Source organism: Tamandua tetradactyla, chromosome 5, assembly GCF_023851605.1.
Source record: "Tamandua tetradactyla isolate mTamTet1 chromosome 5, mTamTet1.pri, whole genome shotgun sequence".
Lineage (NCBI taxonomy): Eukaryota > Metazoa > Chordata > Mammalia > Pilosa > Myrmecophagidae > Tamandua > Tamandua tetradactyla.
Genome location: NC_135331.1, coordinates 183,597,765 through 183,621,374, shown reverse-complemented (window position 1 = coordinate 183,621,374; position 23,610 = coordinate 183,597,765). Strand labels below are relative to the sequence as shown.

Sequence of the window (23,610 nt, the reverse complement as noted above, 5' to 3'; positions counted from 1 at the left end):
CCCTCATGAGTCCTGTTTCCCAGTATTTGTGAATGAGAGTTTCCTATTTTCTACAACTGCACAAATATTACTTATTGGTATTTTTAATCTTTGACAGTGTGATATTACAAAGAATATCAAGATTAATCATCATCGCATCATTAATAGCCTATTGTATTTCACTTCCCTCTATGTTCTCATTTTTCTTGGAGTAGTTACATTTCTCTTGAAGTACTCGTTTATGAGGAATGATGTTAGTCTTTTGATTTTCATGCATTGAACATGAAGTACTGTGTTTTCTTCCCAGTAATTCATTGTTTTATTTTTGCTTGTACTGAAGTTATATAATAATATATATAACATATATAATAATTTTGTGTTGTGTGGCTTTTGAGTTTTGTATTCTTAAAAACATTTACATTAGTCACATACATATGTTTGTATTGTCTTCTGTTTTTAAGAGTTATTTTTGTCATTTCTTTATGCATGAGTCATTACTTTGGTTCTAAAGCATTACATTTTCAAACTTAAAAAAAAAATTTCCCGGCGGGCCGCGGTGGCTCAGCCGGCAAAGTGCTTGCCTGCTATGCCGGAGGACCTCGGTTCGATTCCCGGCCCCAGCCCATGTAACAAAAACGGAGAAACAGAATACAATAAAACAAGAAAATGTTTAAAAATGTTTCCCTTTCTTCCTTCCTTCCTTCCTTCTATCCTTCCTTCCTTCTCTCTGTCTTTCCTTAAAAAAAAAAAAAAAAAAAAAAAAAAAAAAAAAAATTTCCCTTTAGACATTGGTTCGAACTTAGGGGCTGTGCTGGTTTGAAAGGAAGTATGCCCCCTAAGAAAAGCCATGTTTTGATATAAATCCCATTTGTTAAAGGTAGAATAATCCCTTTTCAATACTGTATATTTGAAACTATAATGAGATCATCTCCTTGGTTGATGTGATTTAGTCAAGAATGGTTGTTAACCTGGATTAGGGGATGACGTGTCTCCACCCATTTGAGTGGGTTTTGATTAGTTTCTGAAGTCCTATAAAAGAGGAAACATTTTGGAGAATGAGAGATTCAGCGAGAGCAACACTACGAAGCAGAGAGTCCACCAGCCAGCGACCTTTGGAGATGAAGAAGGAAAATGTCTCCCGGGGAGCTTCATGAAACAGGAAGCCAGGAAAAGATGCTAGCAGATGATGCCGTGTTCGCCATGTGCCCTTCCAGATGAGAGAGGAACCCTGACCGTGTTCGCCATGTGCCTTCTCGTTTGAGAGAGAGAAACCCTGAACTTCATTGGCCTTCTTGAACCAAGGTAATCTTTCCCTGGATGCCTTTGATTGGACATTTCTATAGACTTGTTGTGATTGGGACATTTCCTCGGCCTTAGAACTGTAAACTAGCAACTCATTAAATTCCCCTTGTTAAAAGCCATTCCGTTTCTGGTATATTTCCATTCCAGCAGCTAGCAAACTAGAACAGATTTAAATCTGTTCTAGTTTGCTAGCTGCTAGAATGCAATATACCAGAAACAGAATGGCTTTTAAAGGGGGAATTTAATGAATTGCTAGTTTACAGTTCTGAGGCGTAAATATGTTGTCCTGACTAAGGCATACAGAGAAAGGTACCTTAGCTCAAAGAAGGTTGATCTGGGAAAGCACGTGCTTGCGTCTGCTGGTCCTTGTTCCTGGTTCCATTGCTTCCAGCTTCTGATGCCAGTGGTTTCCTCTCTAAGTGTCTGTGGGCATTCACTTAGCTGCTCCATGACAAAGCACTGGGTTTCATCTCTTAGCTTGGTGTGCTATTTTGAAAAGATTTATGTATCCTATAAAAGCCATGTTTTAATCCTAATCAATCTTGTGGGAGCAAAGGTTTCTCCTAATCCCTATTCAGTACTGTAGGGTGGGAAATGATTAGGTTATCTCCACTGAAATGTTCCAATCGTATTAAACTTGATAAGTTGGAGATGTGTCTCCACCCATTCTACGTGGGTCTTGATTAGTTTACTGGAATCCTATAAAAGGAGACATTTTGGAGAGCATTCCCTTTTGAGAACGAGGAGAGAACCGCAGACAGAAGGGCGAGAGAACCAGAGTCCACCAGACAGCAACCTTTGGAGATGAAGAAGGAAAACACCCCCCGGGGAGTTTCATGAAGTAAGAGGCCTGGAGAGAAGCCATCAGACACCACCATATTCACCATGTGCCCTTCCAGCTGAGAGAGAAACACTGAACATCATCAGCCTTCTTGAACCAAGGTATCTTTCCTTGGATGCCTTAGATTAGACATTTCTATAGACTAGTTTTAATTTGGACAGTTTCACAGCCTTAGAACTGCAAACTAGCAATTTATTAAATTCCCGTCTTTAAAAGCCATTCCATTTCTGGTATATTGCATTCTGGTAGCTAGCAAACTTCAAAACGGCACAGTAGGTAAAATGTTATCAACAGCATAGCATGTTAATAGAGAAATCTTTCTCAGAAGAGTCAGTCAGTGTGGCACATTTCATTGTTTTACTTTAAGAAATGACCACAGCCACCCCAACTTCAGCAACCACCAACCACCACCGTGATCAGTCAGCAGCCGTCAACATCAAGACAGGACCCTCCCAGCAGAAAGATTACAAATCATTGAAGGCTCAGATGATAGGTAGCATTTTTTAGCAATAAAGTATTTTTAAATTAAGATATTTAGTTTATTTTAGACATAATGCTATTATTGCACACTCAATAGACTATGATATAGTTTAAACATGACTTTTATATGCACTGAGAAACCAAGAAATTTATGTGGTTTGCTGTATTGCATCAAACCTGCAACATCTCCAAGGTACAACTATAGTATACATATTACCTTCAGGACTTTAGAGTCATTTCCACATTGTGTTCTATCTTATATTAGCCTTATATTATATTCCCTCTTCCCACTACACCCCCATATATATTCAGGTTTATCTTTGAGATTAAATATCTTAACCAGGATATGCTTGAGCTTGAACCGTTATCCCTTCCTTTTTTGCAGGGGGAGGCGCATGGTCCGGGAAATGAACCTTCTTTTGATCGATATAATTCAGTTCTTCATCCAAGGAAGTTTTTCTTGTGTTAGGTCTTTGAATGCTCTTTTATTTAGAAGATTCTCTATTTTAAGGACACCAGTTACCTTTATGTTGTCTTTGTTTTCCATCCATGTTATTTTTCCTGGTTTTTGCTTTAAATTAAGATATACTTTATGTACAACAAAATCCATACTTTGTGGTATACAAGTCTATGAATTCTTACAAATGTATACAGTCAAGTAACCACTGTAGAACAGTTTCCTCACCACCTTAAATTCCTCTTTCTCCATCCCTGGCAACCTGTTTTCTGTCCTTAAAATTTTGCCTTTTCCAGAATGTCATATAAATGGAATCATAGAGGTTTTGAGTCTGGCTCCTTTTACTTAGCATAATTCCTTAGAGATACATCAACATTGTCTTGTCTGTTAGTGGTATGTTTCTTTTTATTGTCATATTCCACAGCTTGTTTATCCATTCACCGTTTGAGAGGCATTTCCATGTTTTGGTGATTATGAATAAAATCACCATAAGTATTCACATACAGGTTTTTATTTCACTTGGGTAGCTATCTAGGAGTGGAATTGGTGGGTCATATGGTAAATAAATGCTTAACTTTATAAGATACCTACAAACTGTTTTCCAGAATGTGTATACCATTTTGCATTCTCACCAGCAAAGTAAGAGAGTTCTGGTTGCTCTATATACTCATCAATACTTGGTATAGACAGTATATTTGATTTGATTTTAGCCATTATGTGTGTAGTGATATTGAGCATTTTCTCATGTGCTTATTTTCCATCTATGAGTCTTTGGCAAAATACGTGTTCTCAAATACTTTGGCCTTTTTTTAAGTTATGTTTTCTTATTACTGAGTTCTGAGAAATCTTTACAAATTCTAGATACAAATACTTTTATTGTGGTTTGCCAATACTTACTTTGAGTCTGTTGCTTTTTTTTTTTTTTTTTTTTTTTGGCATGGGCAGGCACCGGGAATCACACCCAGGTCTCTGGCATGGCAGGTGAGAATTCTGCCTGCTAAGCCACCATCGGACCACCTGAGTCTGTTGATTTTTGCAGTATCTTTTGAAGAGCAGAAGTTCTTAATTTCTTCAGGGGATTGTGTTTTCTATATTGTATCTAAGAAGCCTTATTATTATGTTGGCTAGGACTTCCAGCATGATGTTGAATAAGTTAGAGCAGGTATCCTTGTCTTGTTTGGGATAATAGTGGGAAAGCATTCAGACTTTTGCTTTTAAGCATGGGTGACAATTAGATTTTTGTAATCCTTTATCAAGGATTCCCTTTATCAAGTTAAGGATGTTCTATTTGTTGTTTGCTTAGAGTATTTATTATGAACGGATATTGAATTTTATCATTTAGTTTTTCTGCACCTGTTGAGATGATCATAATGTTTTTGGTTTGTTTTTTGTTTTTTTTTTTTTACTCTATTGATAAGGTGAATTTCATGATTTTTCAATATCGCACCAGTCTTGCTTTCCTGGATTAAATCCCACTTGGTCATAATGTATTATCCCTTTTATATATTGTTCATATTATTGGATTCAACTTGCTAAAATTTTATTAAGAATTTTTTTTTACTCTGTTAATGAGAGATATAATCTTAACATTTCTTTTAATGACTTTGGTTTTATGCTGACCCCATGAAAAGAGTGAGGAAGTGGCCCCAGCACCTCTTCAGTTTTTTTGAAGAGTTTGTGTAGATTTTACTTATTACTTAAATTTTGACTAGAATTCGCTGGTCTGTCCATTTGGAACTCAGGTTTTTATCTACAAATTCATATTCTTTAATAGTTTCAGTCTCTCATGGAGTTTGTCCATTTTATCTACATTCTTAATTTGTTAACATAATGGTGCTCATAGTTTCAATTCTTTAATGTCTGTAGGATCTGTAGTGATGCCTAATTTATGAAATTGATGATTTGTGTCCTCTTTTTCTTCTAATCTGGCTAGAAGTTTCCCAATTGTAATGATCTTCAAAAAAGAACAGTCTTTTGGTTTCACTGATTTTCCTCCCTTGTTCTGTTTTCTAATGAGTTGATTTCTCCTCTTATCTTTAATATTTTCCTTATTTAGCCCACTTGGGGTTTAATTTGTTCTTTTAATAATTTCTTAGATGGAAATTTTAGATCATTGATTTGATCATTGATTTTTCTACTGTAGCCATTTTGTGTTATGAATTTCCTTTTAATCTATTTTTTAACTTTACCCCGCAATTGCGAGATATTTTTATTTTCACTCTATTCAAAATTCTAATTTCTTTTTGATACTTTAGATCTGTGGGTTAATTAGAAGTATGTTACTTAATTTCCAGAAATCTTTCTGTTGTTGACATCTAATTTTATCATGTTGTGGTCAGAAAATACACTTTGTATGACATTAATCATATTTATTGAGATTTGTTTTATGGTCTGGAATATGGCCCTCTTTTGGGCATTTGCTTTTGAAAAATAAATAAATAAATCTATACTCCTCCTCCTCTTGGATGGAGTGTTCCCTAAATGTTAGTTTGGTTGATAGTTTTGTTCAAGTCTTCTACAGCTTTACTGATTTTTTTGTTCTTTTTTCAGTCAGCTTATTTAGAAAGGGTTAGTGAAATTAAGCATAAATGGATTTGTTTATCTTTTAAGTTTATTCATTTTTGCTTCGTGTATTTTGAAGTTCTATTAAGGTATTTATAAGTCCTTCTGTAAATTGACCCTTCTTCATTGTGAAATAACCCTCTATCTCTGGGGAGATTCTTTGTTCTGAAATTGACTTTGTTTTGTAACGCCATAGTATGGTACCATACTATGTGTCTTTATATTTAAGTGGGTTTCTTATAGGAAACATGTAGCTGGCTCTTTGTCTTATCCAAAGTGACAGTCTTTGCCTTTTAATGGAGGCATTTGGACCATTTATATTTAATGTGATCATTGATATGTTTGTGTTTAAATCCCCTGTCTTTTAATTTGTTTTCTTATTGTCTTGTATGTTCTTTGTTCTCTTTTCTCCACCTTTTTTATTTCTAGAAGTTTGAATTGGGTCTTTTATTGGTCTCTCAGTGTTCCTTTCCCTCTGTGTCCTGAGCTTAAAAGGTATAGCTACACCTTCCAATATGCTGAAAGGAGGAATAACAGGGGAAACACGCATCCTATTGAGGATGCTTCCTTATATTCCCAAACAGCTGAATGGTGTGTATTGGCCAGAGCTCATTGGCATGTCCACAGTCAGCTGCAAAAGAATGGAGAGAAATGCTGTATTTGGGGCTGAGAACACTGCCTCTGAAAGCTAGGGGTCCATAACTAAGGAGAAAGACTCTTGGACATGGATACTGGGAGGCATATAGCACCCTTGTGGATAGAGATCCTCCTGCTTTCTCAGTGGCAGGTATAATCAACCCCTGAGTTTCCTTCTACAAGTCCAGTTTTGGTAGATACTATGTGGTATTTTTAAAAATGAAAGTAGAAGGCAGTGCTTCTCAAACTTGAGTGGGCATCAGTGTTTCCCCGCAGGGCATGTGGAAGTGCAGACGGCTGGGTTCCAACTTCTGAGTTGGGTGAGTCAGGGTGGGGCCTGAGAACTTATATTTCTAGCAAACTCCCAGGTAAGGTGCTGATGCTGCAGGCTAGAGACCACACTTTAAAAACTGCTGGATAACATTTCAGGCTCAAAGGAAAGATATTCCAGATATGAAAGGAGACTAAAATAGCTCAAACAAAACAGAACACAAGATGAGCCTGAGAACTAGAGGGCAGAAGGAAAGGGACACACATCCAGCACCACTCATCAAGCTTCTCTCGGTCTTCCCAACCCACACTTCCAACAGGTGTGGATATGACTGTTCACATACTGTGTGCCAGACAGTGTCCAAAGCCTCTATGTTTTTTATTTTGTTTTATTTTATATGTAAGTGCCACTTGTAAGCATTTTTTTCTTAACATTTTTTATTGTGAAATATATATACAAAACTATAAATTTCAAAGTACATTTTAATAAGTAGTTATAGAATGAATTTAAAAGTAACAGTATGAGTTACAGTTCCACAATTTCAGGTATTTCTTTCCAGCTGCTCTAAGACACTGGAGACTAAACAGAACTGTCAGTGTAATGATTCAGTAGTCATACTCATTTGTTAAATCCTTCTTCTCTGATACAACTCCTCGTTTGATCCTTCCCCCACTCTTTAGGGATATTAGGATATTAGGGCAATGACCATTCGAAGTTCTTCATGTTGAAGAGGGATGTTGGCATTATGGGGTAGGAGGAGGCAACTGGTTGATGCTGTTGGAGGACTGGTAACTCTGGGTTTCAGGGCTTATCTGGCCTAGAAACCATCTGGAAGTTTTAGATTTCTGAAAAATAAACTGAGTGAAACTTTCATAGAGTCAAAAAAAAGGTATAGCTATAAAAACTATTATAATGTCTTTATTAATTCATTCATCTGTGTCCTTTAAAGGTTGGAATCTGATGCTTTACATGCTTCCTTGTTTTTAATTGTGTGCCAGACTTTTTAAATTTTACCTTGGTTGGTGCTGGATATGCTTATATTTTAAAATTTATACTCGAGCTTTTCTTGGACATAAGTGAGTTGCTTGAAGAGAGTTAGATCTTTTTGTTGTTTGCTTTTAAGTTTTGTGGGGCTAGAAAAGTCTTTAGTCTGTGGCTTGTTTTTCCTTAGTAGTGAGTAAGAGCATTCTGATTACTGTGTCTGATGCCTCATGAATTAGAAAACTTTTCCACACTGAATGTGGGAATATGAACTTTGGTCAGCCTTCAAATATGTGCTGACTCAAGTTGAACTCTCTGCACATCTCCAAACTCTCTATGTGTAGCTTTCTCCTCTTAGGATTCTCCATCTTTTTTTACTCCCCAATCTCCCCACTCAATCTCCTCAATTCAAGCAGATTTCCGGACTCCTCGATATCCCTCCTGTATAGGAAACTCCCTGAGGAGCATTCTGGTCAGTCATAGGGCTTACATTGTTTCTTTCTCTCTCTCAGAGATGACTCCTGTTTTACCTGCTATTCATTTTCTAAAAAACATTGCTTCGTATATATTTTCTATGTTTTTAGTTGTTTAAGTCTGGTCATTTATTCCATCTTAGCCTGAATTATAGTAATTATTTCAAGCCTTTTTCCATCAGTTTTATTTTTAGCCATGTCTGTTTTGCCCCTTACTAGTTAATTTTAATTCTGTAGGGTTGTTTTTCCTCTTCTCAATTTTTTCCTTAGTTCTGCAAACTCATTTTCCATCTTGTTCTGTTCTTTTATCATTTCATTTTTGATCTCTTGCCTTTTTATTTACTTTGTTTTTTTCCCAGTAGCTCAAATGAGACACTTGTGGGGATTTTGTTTTTCCTGTTTTTGTTTTATTTCAGACTAGACTTGATTTTTCAAATGTCTTTTTTTTAATATTTTGAGGGATTATATTTATTTTTTGCTAGAGCATGTTTGCATAGTTGCTGTGACATTTATTTTTTAATATTATTGCTTAATATAAGCAGCTCTGTCTCTACCTTATATTGGTTCCTAACGTTTATCTGGCTTCTGTCATATCTCTTCTCAGACTGTCTGAGGCTCTTTTCTCCCAGAGCTGTATTTCTAGGACTAGAATACCCTAGCCTATCTGAAGTAACAGCAGAGCTCAGCACAGATTATATACTGTCCTTATGAGAATATTTAGTTTGCTTTTCTGAGATAGTTAAATGCCTGAATCAGTGTTCACCTCTCCTGGTCAGGGAGTGGTCTTGTTCCCCTGGAGTATACTACTAGTTTAATGTGGAGCTCTTTTGGAGAAAGTTAACCTTCGTTGTTCACCTATTCTGTTTTGCCTGACTCTGATATTAGTTTTAACTATTACTGTCATCCCAACTTAAAAAGGGAAAAGATAAAAATTACAATTCACTTATTTTTTTCCTTGTATTTGAGAATTCTTAGTTTTTGTGGGACTCAACAGTGTGGTTTCTGGGGGCTACGGAGTATGGGGTGGGGCCTACGGGGGTGGGCTTAGCAGCAGTGCTACTCATGCATATGTCATTTCTTTTCTTGTCTAAACTTTGCACCTGTGATTTTCTGCCTTTGTTGTTTTAACTTATTTTATTTATGTATGTTGATATGGAGGGCAAGGGCTTCTTTGTTTGCTCTTGTCTTTACCCGGAAGTTACTAGGTTTTATAGTTTAGAGATGTATGTAAACAAACCTTTGTCCCTTGGTATTTACTTAAACTTCGACCCTTTTATTTTAAACAGGTAGAATATAAATTCTCATTGTATCACTGTAAACTATACTGATGTTAATACTGTTTTTTTTCTCAGATACCGTGTTTGTGTGGCAGTGCCCCATGTCTGCTGTGCCGATGTTGTCCTAGTGGAAACAACTCCACTGTAACTAGATTGATATATGCACTTTTCTTGCTTGTTGGAGTTTGTGTAGCTTGTGTAATGTTGATACCAGGAATGGAAGACCAACTGAATAAGGTTAGTCTTTTTCTTATTTATTGATTAGCTAAAGCTGTAGGATGTATATGCACAAAACTGATTTCTGTGTATAGGGAATAGAAGATGTATACATGTGATATGTACAAAGGTAAGAACACACGTGATCACAGTTTAAGCCATCCACAGTCTTTTGGGAAGATAGGCAAAAACATTGTAAGGTAGCTTGTTAAGTTCTGTGATGATAGTACAGAAAATGTGTTGTAGTAGTACAAGGAAAAAAATAATTCTCCCCAGGAAAATGTCAGAATATTGCTGGGCCTCTTGGAGAAAGGGACATTCTAAGAATGTGTAGAACTTTTATATGCAGAGATGAAAAGTAAAGACATTTAATGGGATAAAGCCAGAAAATTAGGAATGAATCAGATTGTAGAGAGTCTTGAGTGTCTTGCTCAAGAATTTTCCCTTCTTTAGACACTTGAGAGCTGTCAGAGCTTTTTGAGCAGAGTGTCTGTTCTAGTTTGCTAGCTGCCAGAATGTAATACACCAGAAACGGAATGGCTTTTAAAAGGGGGAATTTAATAAATTGCTGGTTTGCAGTTCTAAGGCCGAGAAAATGTCCCAATTAAAATAAGTCTATAGAAATGTCCAATCAAAGGCATCCAGGAAAAGATACCTTGGTTCAAGAAGGCTGGTAAAGTTCAGAGTTTCTCTCTCAAGTGAGAAGGCACGTGGCAAATGCAGTCACAGTTTCTCTCTTGGCTGGAAGGGCACGTGGTGAGCAAGGCATCATCTGCTAGCTTTCTCTCCTGGTCTCCTGCTTCGTGAAGCTCCCCGGGATGCATTTTCCTTCTTCATCTCCAAAGCGCTGGCTGATGGACTCTCTGCTTCATGATGTTGCAGCGTTCTCTGTTCTCTCTGAATCTCTTTTATTCTCCAAAATGTTTCCTCTTTTATAGGACTCCAGAAAGTTAACAAGACCCACCCAAATGGGTGGAGACATGTCATCGCCCAATCCAGCTTAACAACCACTCTTGATTAAATCACACCTCCAAGGAGATGATCTGATTACCATTTCAAACATGCAGTATTGAATGGGGATTATTTTGCCTTTATGAAATGGGATTTAGATTAAAACATGGCTTTTCTAGGGGACATACATCCTTTCAAACTAGTACAGTATCTGTGCTTTAGTAAGATTAATCTGGTGATTCCAAAAAATAGAAGTCAAGGAGATAAGTATGGAGGTTGTTGCAGTGGTATAAAGCAAAAGGTATGGAGGCCCTGAAATAGATTTTCTGATCATATCACTGTTTCTGCCTGACATTTATAAATATTGGCAGTGATGGAATCATGTATAACAACCATGTTCCAATCCTACCCAGAAAGAAAATTAAGAAAAAATAGTATGTTTGTTAGGGGGTTGTTTTAGTTTGCTAAGTGCTGCCAGAATGCAGTATACCAGCAGTGGATTGGCTTTTATAAACGGGATTAAGTACAAGTTTACAGTTCTAAGGCCATAAAAATATCCAGTAAGGCATCCAGAGAAAGATACCTTGATTCATGAAAGGCTGATCTGAAAAGAAACAAGACTGGTGTCTGCTGGTCCTTTAGCTTCTGGTTTCAAATAGCTTTCCCAGGGGTATTTTCTTTTTGTATCTCCAAAGGTCTGTGTGTGTGTCAGCTCTCCTTCCTGTCTAGCTTCTGTCAGCTCTCTCAGACCCTGGTATCTCCTGGGGCCTCTGTATTTCCAAACATCTGCATCCGCGTCTCTTCTTCTGAGGTTTCTCCAAAATGTTCCCCTTTTAAAGGACTCCAGTAAGCTAATCAAGACCCACCTGGTTTGGGCGGAGTCACATCTCCATCTAATCAAAAGGTCACACCCACAATTGGGTGTACACATCTCCATGGAAACTACTAATCAAGAGGTTCTACCCTAAACAGGTCTGGCCCTACAAGATTGGATTAAGATTAAGACATGGCTTTTCTGGGGTACATAATAGTTCCAAAACAGCACAGGGATTTTGTTTTCTATATTATGTTTTTAGGGTGTGGGAGCAATGGAAGGAGATGAGGTTTATAATCCATGGTGACTTGGGAGTACTGTATCACATACATCTATGAGTATCCAACAGGAAGTAGAAAATGTGAGTGTGTAACTTAAAAGAGAAATCAGTACTAGAGATTTTGTTTTGAGGATTGTATGCATAAAGAGTTGAAGGTGGAGGGTTGAAACCATGGGTATATATGCCACAGAGGACCACTCAGGGTGAGCAGAGCTAGAACTTTGAGAAAATCTCTTCTTTAAGAAGAACCAAGAGAATGTACTATTGGGCAGGCTTTAGCAGAAGAGACTTTTAAGATTGACAGGACAGTGTCTGTGTTAATGACCTGAAAAAGTAAATTCTTTAGAGTGCTAGAGATAGAGATAGAAGGTGGAGGGAGGTGGAAGTGCAGGAAGAGAGAGATTCAGATGTCTATGAGGAATTATATCCAATCGGCCAAAACTGTTAATTTGAGGAGTTTTCCAGTGAACATGGTAGCTTTAGAAGGAAATTGGGTTAAGGAAAGGATTTTTAGAAGAGAGGAAAGTTAATAATTGTATTTTGATAATAGTCCATCAAAGAGGAAAAATGAGAATTTGTAAGAGAGAAGGTGATCAAGAGAAAAAGTTGTTAGCTTTCCTCCAAGAAAAGATGAAATATAATACAGAGAATGTGAGGTAAAAAGAGTATGTTTATGTCAGTCACATGATCGCAGTCTTAATAAAATAGCATAGTCATCTGTTTGGGTTTGGCTTCGGGGTAAGGAATAATGATAAAAGTTTGGGGGTGAAATTATTATGTGAAAACATCTAACATGATTCTTGGCATATAATAGATACTCATTGAATCCTAGTTATGTATAAGCAAAAGACATGCCAAGAGGTGTTATCGTGGTTTTGTCATGCTACGATTATGAATGCTGTTGTTGGTAGAGGTTAGTTCTTATCAATTATTTCTGCTTTCTGAAGTCATCAAAAGAATTGCATTCCCTGTTGGAGATTGAATCATTTCCTCCCTAAAGAGATGTTCAGTCTTAATCTGAGTTCCTGTTGGATGTGAACTGATTTATAAATAAGACCTTTAAAGATGTTGTTATTGGTTAAGGTACGGACTCACTGTGAATCGGATCTATGAAGATACTATTGAGATGAGGCCAAATTGAATCAGGATGAGTCTTAATCTATTTAGCTGGAGTTCTTTACAAGACAGAGGTTTTCAAACACAGCCAGTCAGTAGAAGCCAGAAATCAGCAGAAATTAGAGGAGCCAGATAGAAGGAGAGAGAGAGATCAGTATGAGAAAGAAGATTGCCGAAATACTACAGATTCCAGAAAGCAAGTCCTGCCAGTACCTTGATGTTGAAAATCTAGCCTCCCCAGCTGTGAGACAGTGAATTCCTGTTTAAGCCGACCCATTGTGTGCTATCGGTCATAGCAACCCTGGCAAACTTATGACACCTGGCCTGCTACTGATGTGTTGTCCCCTATGTGTAGTTCTGGCCAGTGAGTTGTGAATGAAGTGATACATATCAACCTCTCTTTGCGGTTGCAAGACCTGCTTTCCTTTTCTTTACAATCAGGACATCACTTGAGAAGGTGGCTTCTCTACCAGCCTGGATTTCCAAGTGAATCTGTAACATGAGCTAGAAATAATACCTTGTCTATTTTGACCCTCTAAGACTTGGACGTTGTTACAGAACCAGCTTAACCTGACTGATCTAGATGGTTGGATTAGTTTAATGCTGGGAATTAGAAAAATGTTTGTACCGCAGGTTTATAAGGGAGTGAAAAAATTAAGGAAGCTGGTAACAAATGTGTGTGGTGGGTAGGTAGGCTTTAAGTAGGACCAAGATAAGGCTAGGCCAATAAAAGGATATAAAACCTACATTAGCCTAAATATAATTTGTTATTCGTTTTAAAAAAGCAAGTTAATAGTTACATTTTAGTAACTATTGCTTTACTATTGCCTAGAGAAAATAATTCTAATACATTTGAATAATGTAAATAACTCTGACCAGTATTCCAAATGATTTCACTTAAAAAAAATAGGTTTTTTTGCATTATGATTCCAATGTGAGTCTCTAAAATAATCATCAGGATTTCCAAGATTCTAAGTTAAAAAATTAAACTACCACCACTCTTTGGCAATCTATTCATTATCAAAAATAGCACTTTTAGAATAAGCGATCAAAAGTTTAAAATGGATTTAAGTAGTGTCAGCTTTGGAAAACTATTATTGCTGTTTTAGTACTTAGGTACAAACTTAGTAAACCTCTATGATTCTTTACTTTATTGATTTTTTCTTCCCTTTTCTAATATATACAATTCAGTATGTCATAGTAGAATGCAAGTTTTAAACATTTAGAATATGTCTACAAGGCTAAAGCATCCAGTTTAGGGTTGGCATTAATAGTCTGTTATTTACTGACATGGAAGTTTATCTTTTCGTTATTTTAGCTGATTAAAACTTAAATTCACTGTACTAAAGCAAACTTCTGTTTTCTAAGCCCTTACTTAAACTAACTGATTACATTGAAGTTTTCATTTTACATACTGAAAAACTTAGATCACAAACTTGTTTTCTAGATTCCTGGATTTTGTGAGAATGAGAAAGGTGTCGTCCCATGTAGTATTCTGGTTGGCTATAAAGCTGTGTACCGTTTGTGTTTTGGCCTGGCTATGTTCTATCTTCTCCTTTCTTTACTAATGATCAAAGTAAAGAGCAGCAGTGATCCTAGAGCTGCAGTGCATAATGGGTAAGTTTTTAAATAAACTTCGGAATAGTCTGAGTAGCCTCTTTACAGTAATGTTGAATATCTGAAAAAAACAACTTAATGATAGAAAAACACAATTTATAGATTTTTTTTTTAATGACAAGGTAATAAATACCTTTGCCCTTACTAGAGCACGTCTGATTTTGGAAATATTAGTATTAAGTAATAACTTTGTGACATTTATTGCCCTGATCTCATATTAAAATATATATATTTTTTAATATTTATGCTAAAAAGAGGATTGTGACATCTTTGACAGTTAATGAGGAATCCTCTTGTAGCTTTTGGTGGATCAGTCCAACTACATAGATTAAGCTCAGTTCCCAGAGCTGCAGTATTGCAGGATGAAAAACTTGATTCCTAAACAGGGTGACTGATTTTCTAAATGGTTAAACTGGAAAACCTAGAAAGAAATTTCAGTCCCTGTATCAGTCTCCCTTACAGAGAACCACTTCTAGTACTGGTGATTTAATTGTTATCTCTGGTTTTTGTTTTTATTTTCTTCCTTATTAAAAACATTCTCGAGTGCTTGCTTATCTACTAGCTTAGGTCACCAGTGACAGGAAGAACAAGAAAGTAGAATTTAATATTAAAACTCAAGTTGATTTAATTTTATTGTGTTCATTTTATCATTGGCTGTTTTAAATTATTAGAGTTTTGAATAGAGGCATTATATGTCTTATTATGTAATATAAACCTTTGAAATTGAACTAATAATATTTTAATAATAATGAGTTAGTGATAAACATTTCTAAAACTGCCTTAAGAGCAGTTAGATATAAATCTCTTCCCAAAATTATCAGTGTGGATTACCACAAAAAAAATAGAACCGATCACATAAAGTGTAGCTGTTCTTTAAGATGCTCTTAAAGGATTTCATAAATGAAATTGTTGAATGAATGTATATGAATTAAAAATTGTGGGGTGTTTTGTTTGTTTTTGGTTTTTAGATTCTGGTTCTTTAAATTTGCTGCAGCAGTTGCAATTATTATTGGGGCATTCTTCATTCCAGAAGGAACTTTTACAACTGGTATGAAATCTTTTTTTTTAATTGCCTGATACTGGTGTCACATAAGGAATCTGAAATAGTGGCTTCCAGGAACTATAACTATGCTCATTTTGTTTTTTCTCCCCCACCCCCCAAGTTGGAAAAATCAAGATTTGTTTATCTGAGATTTTGAAAAGGAAATGGTAAAAACTGAATCAGCTTCTCACTTCTGTGTATGCTTTTTCTTTCAGTATGGTTTTACGTAGGCATGGCAGGTGCCTTTTGCTTCATCCTCATACAACTGGTCTTACTTATTGATTTTGCCCACTCATGGAATGAATCATGGGTTGAAAAAATGGAAGAAGGAAACTCAAGATGCTGGTATGCAGGTAAGCTTTTATCTCACAGAACATTTTCAATATAGTTGAACTTTGAAGATGAGGGCAGATTCGTAGACTGTAGATAAATCATAATTTTTGTTTCTAATTTCCTGTAAATATTATTTTAGTCTAAAAATCTGTAAGTGACATCGTATGATAGTGTATCAACAGTTTTACTTGTTGAAAAATCTAGTAGTAAGCCAGTTATAAGCATACCCAAGAACCAGGAAAGAAACCAAAAGAACCTTGGCAACTAAAATAGATATTCCAATGCCTATTGCTGAAAACATGCGTATTTTATAATTTTCATTGCACATTTATTTTTATTTTAAACATTTCTTAGCCTAACTTTCTAGCCTACAGAAAGTTAAAATAATAAAAGGGTGAGAGAACTAATAGAAATAAACATATATGGTACAATTTATAAACAGCAGTAAACAGAAGAAATACAAAAAGCAAATCTGGGGCAATTTATGATGAATTGGAGAATGTGAATGTTCCATCTAAAAGGTATAACTTCAGCTCAACCCCAACCATAGTTCCCTTAGGGAAATGTGGACCTAGAGTTGATTTTTTTTTTTCCCCCAAAAGAAGCTAGAGCGCCTCAGTGGCAGAATTCTCTCCTGGCATGCCAGAGACCTGAGTTCGATTCCCAGAGCCTGCCCGTATTTAAAAAAAAAAAGGTAGAAGTTAGAAATACAGATTTCTATCTGTTTTCTTCTGGGTTTCAGCAAAAAAAAATTTGAGCGAGCCAAATCTAAAATCCTTGTTGGCCTAGTATACCTCACACACAGCTATTTTCTAATGTTCAACCATATTGATTAGACTTAAAAGAGTTTGGTGCTCAGAGAAATAACTTTTAGGTATTTGGAAAATTCACTTAGGGTAGAATACATCATTCTTGAATGCAAGATCTAATGCAGGCATTTCTGTTTTGTTCCCTGCTGTATCCCCAGGGCCTGGAACATTGTAGGCATTCAATAAATATTTGTTGGATGGATCCCTGGCCAGTGAGGCAAATCTAGATTAATACATGTATATTGAGCACATATTAGAACAAAGACTAAAATGTATTGTAAGTGTTGAAATTAACACAGACGAAACTTAGATTGTCTTACTAAATAATAATGACTTACTCTTGCTTAATATATTTTTCAAAAAGATTTGAGTTGAAAAAAAGCATCATTGTTTTGTGGGCTTAATAGTTAACAATGAAAATAAAGATTTTATATTTCTTAATGCCCTTGTTTACTTGAGTGAATATGGTTCTTTAAAAACCTTAAGTAATACTCCCCTTCTACTTACTTTTCTTTAATTTGAAAATAGCGGCTAAATATGTGAAAGTGTTTTGTAAATTCTGAATAAAGATACTAGTACTAATAAAAATCATATATTAGTATGTTACTAACTTCTTGTCCTTGATAATATATCCGTAATAATGAGCTATGTGTAAAGACTATGAAACTCCTCAGTGAGAAAATTCAGAATTAATTTTCTTCCTTATTTTTATAGCCTGCATAATGCTGACAATAGTAGTTGCTTAAAAACATTTTTTAATAAAATGATAATCTGTGATGGCTGATGGCAACCTAATTGTCCAATTATATTTTTTTCACAGCCTTGTTGTCAGCTACAGCTCTGAATTATCTGCTGTCTTTAGTTGCTATAGTCCTGTTCTTTGTCTACTACACTCATCCAGACAGTTGTTCAGAAAATAAGGCATTCATCAGTGTGAACATGCTCCTGTGCATTGGTGCTTCTGTAATGTCTATACTGCCCAAAATCCAAGTATGCTCTTTATTTCAATACTTCTTTTGAAACCTCTACATTTTCTGAATTTTTTAAGTCTTGAATGATGTCAGAATATTTATCTGTGTTGCTTAATTCTCTCTGTAGGAATCGCAGCCAAGATCTGGTTTGTTACAGTCTTCAGTAATTACAGTCTACACAATGTATTTGACATGGTCTGCTATGATCAATGAACCAGGTATATTTTGTTTGGTTTTGTTTATTTCATTTGAAAGGATCCTGTAGTTTTTTGTCATAGATGGTCATTTTGTGAAATGAAGTCATTTAAAAATTAAGCTCCTGAGAGGAATAAAAATTATAGAAATGATGTCATTTTCTAAGTATTGCTCTGATTATTCACTTAGTTTCTTCCTTAACTAGCAAAATTATTAGGTCATAAGAAATAAACCTGATTTGCATAGTGCATGAGATAGTTATATGTAGAAAGAAAAGTTATTCAAATGCCTATTAACTCAATGGTAGACAATAAAATATTTTCACATCAAGTTATCCTTTTTTGGCTGTGACTACCTTGCAATTGAATATGATAATTTGGTTTTGTAATGAGTTTCTTTATAGGCTATGTTGTAATCCATGGGAATAGACACCAATATAAACTGTTTGAGAGGAAACAAATTAGTGAGAAAATAATTACTGTTTTTAGGAAAAGAAGAAAACTTTTCCTCTTAACTAAAAAAATAAAATCATAAAATACAAACTCTGCAGATAATTTGTCATTAGCTGAATTTTTTTTTTAATGTATAGTTGAAAAAGCTTCCCTACAGTTTTTCCCAGGTAGGTAGTTTGAAAAAAAATTACATGTAATTTGCCTTAGAGATTATCTGATTGGCCTTTAGATAAGAATTATTTTCATAAATAATTGACATATCTGGTTTCATGGGAGGAAAAAATATCTTTTGGAAACTTCATTGAGTACCTTACCAACCCTCCTTTAACTCTTTCTTACACAAGAGTAAAGGAAACTAACCTGAAAAAATATTTGGTCATTATGCCTCACTGATCATTTCAATAGCACATTTCCTAGGATTCTCATAACTAGTTGTATGTGTAAGCTGTCTTTTTATAACAATGCACTGTTACAAATTGATAACCTCATGAAGCCAGTAATGTAAAGTAGAAAAACTGGTGCATGGTGTTTTAGAACATCTGAGTTTTGTTCCCAACTCTAATAGAATTTTACTTATTTCACCTATTTCTGTATCTATAAAGAGATTAGAATACCTATCTTGATTATTGTACAAGGTAGAAAATAAAGTGATTTTATTTTTCTAAGAACTTTTTAAAAACAGCACTATAGAACTTAAAGATCTCATTGTTATAAAATATCTTCAGATATCTTTTTGTTGTACTGTATTCGCCAGTAAAACCTTTTGAATTTGCTAGGGTATTATAAAATTTTTAAAAATCCCAAGTATGCCCTGGGAAAACCTTATTTTTCATATTATTCTAACATTTTAATTTGACCTTAATTCGTGACAGAAACGAACTGCAACCCTAGTCTACTGAGCATAATTGGCTACAATACAACAACCACTGTCCCAAAGGAAGGGCAAACTGTCCAGTGGTGGCATGCTCAAGGAATTATAGGACTGATCCTCTTTTTATTGTGTGTGTTTTATTCGAGGTAAGAAAAATTATATGTATATATTAATATTTTTTAACAAGAGTTAAACAATTTGTGAATTGTTTTTTAAGAAAATGCCCTTTTCCCTTCTCTCTTCCTCAACTGTATCTCATGAAGCATCCGTACTTCGAACAATAGTCAGGTTAATAAACTGACTCTAACAAGTGATGAATCAACATTAATAGACGATGGTGGAGCCAGAAGCGATGGATCACTGGAGGATGGAGACGATGTTCACCGAGCTATAGATAATGAAAGGGATGGTGTCACTTATAGTTATTCCTTCTTCCACTTCATGCTTTTCCTGGCCTCACTTTATATCATGATGACACTTACCAACTGGTACAGGTACTTATATTTCATGAAAACTTTGAATGGAGAATTCTGATGGCTTTTTCGTGATAGCATTGTAAACCTATGTGATATGAAGTACTTTTTAATCCTTCAGTATATTTCAAAAAAATGTACAGCTAAATGAATAGTAAGATCAGTGAGAAATGCAAACTTTACTTCCTTGATTTAACAATAATAGAAACACTGAAATAGTTTTAAATCTTGAGGTTAAAATTAAAGAAAATTTTATGAAACTCAGACATTTCTTGTGGGAATGCTTTTATATCACTTCTCAGCTAAATCATAAATCTTTTTCTGATTAGAAGAAGATAGTTTATAAAGTTCAATTTTTAAAAATTTTCACTCTAAATGATTACTGAAAGATTTGAACTAAGGTTCAAGTTAATCTATATGATTTGGGCAGTTACGTTTTTAATAACTTTTATTTCATAATATCCATCGACAATTTGTAAGAAATCTTTCAGTATCAGCAAAAGATGTAGAAAAAATACTATTCTTTGCCTCATTTCTCTCAGAGCAGTCTTTACTGATATGTATTATTTAAAATAATATGTTCTTTAAATCCCTACACTGCAGCTTTTAGCTATCAGAATCCAGGTAGTCCTTATAACAATAAGCTGTGGCTATCAAGTAATAGATTTTAAGATTTTAAACCTAAAAGATTTTTTATTAGTTTCATTAATACAAATCAGGTAAGCCTGGGATGTGTCTTCTTCCCAGTCTCATAAATCTGAGAAGGCAGTGGAAAAGGGAGGAGGGAGGGGGAGTTATATATACTTTCAACATATAGCGGGCTATATATATTCTTCAAAACAGAATAAGATTGCTAAGACTTTTACATAATATTAACATCTTATCCAGAGGTCATGTTTTCATTTTTTTGCCGTGTAATAAACTACTGTTGAGCTAGCAGTACAGAGAACCTCTGAGTATTATGTAGAAGAGCTGCTTGACAAGTCTGTATACTTTATTCCTTAGAAGAAAATTATTAGTTTTTACTTTCACAGTAGCTGTTTTAAAGCAGCTTGGAAAGCAAGGCAGCAAATTAGAAGCAGCAATGATGTATCTGTTATCATAAATTGTATAAAATCAGTTCTGACTAATGAAGTTTAGTAGCTTGGTGGCTGATAATCCCCCCCCCTCCCCTTTTTTTCCCCTTCCATTATAGGTATGAGCCTTCTCGTGAGATGAAAAGTCAGTGGACGGCTGTCTGGGTGAAGATCTCTTCCAGTTGGATTGGCATCGTGCTATATGTTTGGACACTGGTGGCACCACTAGTTTTAACAAATCGTGATTTTGACTGAATGGGACTTCTAGCATGAGAAGTCTCACATTGATCACTGCTTATTTGAAATTAACAGTATTCCAAACTTTTGTAAAGTCTGTGTGTGTGCTTCCCATATAACTTCTACAGTGTTGGTCTGGCATGAATTAGGGTTGACTGCTTGCCATTTTATTCAATATTTTCTTGCATATTCCATTGATATGTGTTAGACTTAATTGCAAGGGAAGAGTTTTATGAATATGGTGGTAACTTAGAAAAAGTGAGCATTGTTAGGTTTATCCCTCCTCTGTTCTTATGAAATTAGAGTAAAAGTTAAACTGTTTGTTTTTAAAATTATGTTAGCGCTTAAGCTACTTTAGAAAGTATAAAAGGAGATGTGTGGCTACTTTTTGAAATCTTGATGCTTTAATTTACAGGACCCTGCAGAGAATGTGGCTATTCTTAAGTTATATAGAACAAGTCACTTCAGTACCACTTTTCTGAAAAATCTTGTTAGGTTTTCCCTTGATGTGAAGATAAGGTTGGGACTGTTCAGTGGACAAAGTATAGGTTGTACATGGAGGTTATGATGATACACAGCCTTCGTGAAAGTCAGATTGGCAGAAAATCAGAAAGAAAGTTAAATTGCAATCTTCCTTTAGTAGGATGGCTTTATCCCATACCTACATAATGAACTTTGTGTTGGGTCATGATAAATACATGTAACAAGTCTGGATTTAATGGAGATGGTAGGAGCTCTGAAGGATATAGACAGACATTTTGAAAGGATAATCATGGGTTAGAAGGAAGTTGCTTAAAAACACTTTAGAAGGTTAATTTTGAAAAAACAAAGGTGGTAAACTTTTGACAGGGCAGGAAGAAAGTGCAAAAACTAGGCTTCAATAGGTGTTGCAACAAAACGTAGTACAATATTCTCATTTTAAAATGAAGAAACTGAGCCACAGATTTATATTGATTATATAGCTAATTAGTGGTAAAGCTAGGAAATTCCAAGTCTGCCAAAAATGGTATTTCTGGCATTCAAAAATAATTTTTATTCAAAATACATGCATAAAAGTTTTTATATGCCATCAGTGGTGGATAATTGATATGATGCTGGTACATGGCATACCCTCTTTGTCTGAGGCCAGGAGAGTGATGGAATGCTGTAGAATAAGCAGTATACTGTGCAGTTCAAAAGATGTTTAAAATGCTTTTGTATTTGCTGCCCTGTAATTGAAATATGTAGATTATTATAATCTGTCAACCTGAAAATCAAGCACTATGACAGTTAACTTAGAAACATTTAGTACTTCTATATGTCATGTGTGTCTTAATGAAGCCTTTAAAGTAAACATTTGCTTTTTAAAATATTTATTACTGTATATGAAATATAACAATTCAATTTAATTCCCCAGCCTTATTCTGTGTGTGTTAATAATGTATTCCAAGATTTTGAATGGCTGTGTTCTATCTCTAAATAAATGAGTTCAGAGAAACTATAATGCATTATTTCTTCAGCAGGTCAACTTTAGGTGACTAGCATACTTAGACATACTTTCCTCCTTCATGAAACAGAGCCTGGCTCTAGAGGGTTAACTGTCCATTTTCTGTCCTAAAAGTTGAATTATTTTGAAGGTAATCTTTACCCATGTAGTCATCTGTAAGTAAACCCTGAGGCTGGATCCCAAAGATTATTAATGTTCTCCTAAAGAGCCTTCAGTAGGGTGTGGAGGAGGTGAAGGAGGAGGTCCCATTGCACTTAACGCCACACACAGCAGGGCTGACCCTGTAGCTCCAGATCGAGCCTGAGCTCATGAAGCCACTACCAAGCTCTCCCCTGGGCAGAAGGCGCTTCTGTCACCTCCCTCCAGGGAGGGGCCCTTAGCAACCCCACCCAGGCCCCCTCAGCCTACAAAACACTACACAGCAAAATAATAATCAGCTATACTGCACTTCCACAAGGCAGGTCAAAGGACAGAATTTCTGTCCTGTCCAATCTCTATAATGGTTTGATGAGTATGTGCACACAGCCATCAGTTTAGGTTGTTCACACAGTTTGCAAAGACTTGCTTGAATAAATTTCTCCGAAAAGCTTGTCCTTTTGATCAAACGGCCATCAACTTCGCACTTCTCCAGTTAGTTGGAGCCCAGGTAAGAGCTCATAGGTGATTAAGTAATCCAGGTGAGAGCATGCATTATGAGGTTGCAAAGAAATACAGAGGATTTTTCACTCTACTTAAAACCAGAGTGTAGGAAAGGTATAGCTAGTTTGAACCAGAGTGTCCTGAGCCCACCAGTGCAAAGGAAACTGATGACACCCATAAACTGTCAGTTGTTGGAGGAAGAAGGTCGTTTAAGAGCCGTGTGAGCAGCCCATTCACTTGGAGAAAGAATTGTTGCAAAACTAATATTACAGCATCTGAACTTTCAGCAATTATCTGCTAGTCCGTGGGCTGCTGTCAGGGTTCAAGGATGCCAGTTTCTAGGGCCAGGTAACAGCTAATGTTACCCTGATTGTCTGCCTTCGTTAAGTCTGTCAGGACACGAGTGCCAGTTTCTAGAGCTAGGTAAGACTCTCCAGACCCAGCCAATCTTCTTTATACATGCAAACCTTGGCATAATTAGAGATAAACTAGTTTTTGTTAATCATTATTTGTATGATAGTTCTTCAGTGTTTCTGTTTTTAGAACAAATTTCTCAGTTAATTCTCAACTGCCTTCAAATAGTTATCTACCCAGCTCCAGTTTTACAAATTGGAAACTGAGTCAGAGACCCAAGATTGTCACAGATAGTAAAGGAAAAGTAAACCTTTTTTTGGTCAGAAAAAATGTCTTTAACCTTGTTTTTTTAAAAACTTAGGATAGTGTAAAAAAAAAATTTCAGGGGATGATTCCTTTGTGGTTAATACTCTTTTACG

At 35.6% G+C, this 23,610-nt stretch overlaps 1 protein-coding gene across 1 annotated transcript in view; it reads left to right on the top strand.

The window, feature by feature from the left end:
- Nucleotides 1-22,100, top strand: part of SERINC1 (serine incorporator 1) — a 28,398-nt gene extending 6,298 nt beyond the window's left edge. Inside the window, exons 2-10 of the mRNA XM_077162787.1 lie at nucleotides 9,335-9,496; nucleotides 14,084-14,253; nucleotides 15,222-15,301; nucleotides 15,511-15,648; nucleotides 17,258-17,427; nucleotides 17,536-17,626; nucleotides 18,928-19,072; nucleotides 19,190-19,420; nucleotides 20,595-22,100. Of these exons, the coding sequence (XP_077018902.1) occupies nucleotides 9,335-9,496; nucleotides 14,084-14,253; nucleotides 15,222-15,301; nucleotides 15,511-15,648; nucleotides 17,258-17,427; nucleotides 17,536-17,626; nucleotides 18,928-19,072; nucleotides 19,190-19,420; nucleotides 20,595-20,730 (1,323 nt within the window). The 3' untranslated portion in view covers nucleotides 20,731-22,100. The remainder of the gene's footprint in view (nucleotides 1-9,334; nucleotides 9,497-14,083; nucleotides 14,254-15,221; nucleotides 15,302-15,510; nucleotides 15,649-17,257; nucleotides 17,428-17,535; nucleotides 17,627-18,927; nucleotides 19,073-19,189; nucleotides 19,421-20,594) is intronic.
- Nucleotides 22,101-23,610: the final 1,510 nt, after the last annotated feature.